This window comes from Brachyistius frenatus, unplaced genomic scaffold (assembly GCF_029030835.1).
Source record: "Brachyistius frenatus isolate BFR_SWC_R1_liver_20210118 unplaced genomic scaffold, ASM2903083v1 Contig_257, whole genome shotgun sequence".
NCBI lineage: Eukaryota > Metazoa > Chordata > Actinopteri > Embiotocidae > Brachyistius > Brachyistius frenatus.
Window position 1 is genome coordinate 188927 of NW_027210856.1, and position 2704 is coordinate 191630.

General features: G+C 40.7%; 1 protein-coding gene across 1 annotated transcript; it reads left to right on the plus strand.

Moving 5' to 3' along the window:
- Nucleotides 1-290: 290 nt before the first annotated feature.
- nkx2.9 (NK2 transcription factor related, locus 9 (Drosophila)) lies at nucleotides 291-1513 on the plus strand. The gene is made up of 2 exons (XM_069721109.1): nucleotides 291-450; nucleotides 816-1513. Exons 1-2 carry the CDS (start codon nucleotides 291-293, stop codon nucleotides 1385-1387), a joined length of 732 nt encoding a protein of 243 aa, XP_069577210.1. The 3' UTR covers nucleotides 1388-1513.
- The last annotated feature ends 1191 nt before the right edge of the window (nucleotides 1514-2704 follow it).

Consider the following 2704-nt stretch of genomic DNA (forward strand, 5'->3'; position numbering starts at 1 on the left):
TTTTTTTTTTTTTTTCTGAGTCTACACCTAACCATCATTGGGTGACGGCACTCCAGCTATTCAGGTACTCGCCAGAGGAGGAGTCTTTATAAGGGGAGCAGCCTTGTGTTTGCAGCTTATGGAGTGCTGTTTGTGTAAACACTGAGCTCAGTGCACACATCGGTGTTTGGACAGTGCGTAAAGTGGATCTGCTCCGTTCTTTTTCTTTTTTCTTTTTTTTTTGGGGCGGGTGGGGGATAGATTTCCATTGAGTGTTTGCTGCTTTTCACGGACTGCAACCAAAGGACGCAATGGCTGCACCGACCAAGTTCAGTTTTTCCGTCAGGAGCATCTTGGATTTGCCGGAGCAGGATGCGGAGGCAGCGCCGCGGTCCTCCCCGGTCTACTCCTCCTGCTCCTCCAGCTCGCCCTACACCTCCTGGATCGACTGCGACCGGAGTCCTTGCATATGTAAGTTCGAATTTAAACCCATTGCAGGCTGATGATACTGGAATTTATAAAAATAAATTTAGCAGGAAAAAAATATTAAATTGAGATATTTTTATTTGTAACATTTTTATTTTGAAATGACTAACGAGATAAAAGTTTATTATGCATCCCCTTTAAGAGCCATAGATAGATAGATAGATAGATAGATAGATAGATAGATAGATAGATAGATAGATAGATAGATAGATAGATAGATAGATAGATAGATAGATAGATAGATAGATAGATAGATAGATAGATAGATAGATAGATAGATAGATAGATGCGTAAAGTGCGTAATTTTCCACATTATTTACTCTAACTTGGACTTGTATTTATTTCTGCAGCTTCCGATGAAGGCAGTTTCGAGGCCTCCCCGGACTCCACCAAGCCGGATGACTCGTCCCTGGACTCGGAGCCGGAGAGGAGCAAGAAGAGCAAGAAGCGCCGCGTCTTGTTCTCCAAGGCCCAGACCCTGGAGCTGGAGAGGCGCTTCCGGCAGCAGCGCTATCTGTCCGGCCCGGAGAGAGAGCAGTTGGCGCGACTCCTCAGCCTGACCCCGACCCAGGTGAAGATCTGGTTTCAGAACCACCGCTACAAGATGAAGAGAGGCCGAGCAGAAGGAGCGCTGCAGGACGTGGAAATACCTCAGCCTCCGTTGCTGCGCAGGGTCGTGGTTCCGATCCTGGTCCGGGACGGGAAACCTTTTCACACCTGCTTACTTGACACGGAGAAAATTGGCTGTTTACCTCCTTCCTCTCAGGCGGTACCCTTCCCCTTAGTTTATACTTCCCTCCAGCATCCATCCCCGGTCGCTCTTCCTCCAAGGTACCATCAGCACTTTCCTGCCGCGGCGGCCTCCAGATTCGCCTGGAGAGACTTTTGGAGCGACTCGATCCAGTTTAACTCTTTCAAGTGAAGGCCTCGTTTCGTTGCACAAATTCATTTAGAACGGCATCAAATGTTTTCTGAATGTTCGGCAAATTTTCGTGCTACTTAAACATTTAGATTTTCACTATATAACGAAAGATATTTTGCACATTTTATTTGGACATTTTACGTGTACACAATTTTTTAAATGCTGATCAGATTTTCTTTTACATGGCTTACTGGTGTAGCCTGTAGAATTTGTATTATCTGGCGAGATGATGTATTTTGTATTTTGTAATTTTTTTTTAAAAACTTTTTAAACATAATATTTGTATAAATAACTTGTTGAAGATACATGAGGTCCAGTAGGCTGCATTAGGCGGTGATAGAAGAGGAATGCTGTAGCAGCAGAGCCTAAAGTATGAAGGAAAAATAATGTCATTTGTTGTCTTCAAGGAGACTTTGTTTAAAAGTTTGAACTGTTTCAATTTGTGAACAAAATTAATAATAAAATCTCTCGTATTTTGTATACGGTTCACAGTGTAATGTGCTTTCTTGTTTTTAAATATAAACCAAAAAAGGATGCATATTACTGATGACAAAACTGATGAATGCACAAGTGAATATTTGAGCTTTTCTTCAAACTGAGATTTGAATGTCTCCCAAATTTATCTTTATCTGTTTGATGGTTTTAAGGTAAAATAACACATGCAGCCTATAAAATATATTTCATTTGCAGAATCGAAAATATGTAGCAGGTCATGACAGCGACCCTGCAGGCTTTTATAATGTTAAAATCCTAATTATGCACCCAAAAGCTCAGCAAACATCACTTCTAAAAAGGACTGGATTTGGTTAAGCAAACAGTAAACATTACAGCCTCTCTCACTACAGCACCCTGTTGTCCTGTCTGGGACCATGAGCTGCTTTTCACTTCTACAATTAACTTTTGTTATTCTGAGGAAAGTGGGCTAAATACTGCTATTAGCTTTATCTGGAAATCTTGGTGCGAGTGTACTGTAGGTTTGAAGAGCTTTTGATTGGAGGAATTAAAGGCAGATCATCAACTTTATTCGACCATAGTCTGCTATAAAATTGAACAGGTGTAAGTTATAGTTCAGATTTTTGTGGTCAAAAACCTAAAAAACAAAACAAAACAAAACAAAAAAACCTTTTTGTTGCTGATTTTATGTGTGCATTAATTCAGTTCAAACCTCCACAATCAAACTATACTTACACAAAGTGCGCTGATTATACTGTTAATTCTTGGATATTCCTAAATATACACGACTATTTTTTAAGTTGTAGAGTCACCTCGAGGAAGCATGTTCCCCTCCTGTTTAAATATATGTGAAAAATATGCCTC

Coding starts and splice junctions, on each gene's coding strand:
- nkx2.9 (XM_069721109.1), top strand. CDS start 291: ATGGCTGCACCGACCAAGTTCAGTTTTTCCGTCAGGAGCATCTTGGAT. Junction 451..815: donor CGACCGGAGTCCTTGCATAT/GTAAGTTCGAAT, acceptor TTATTTCTGCAG/CTTCCGATGAAGGCAGTTTC.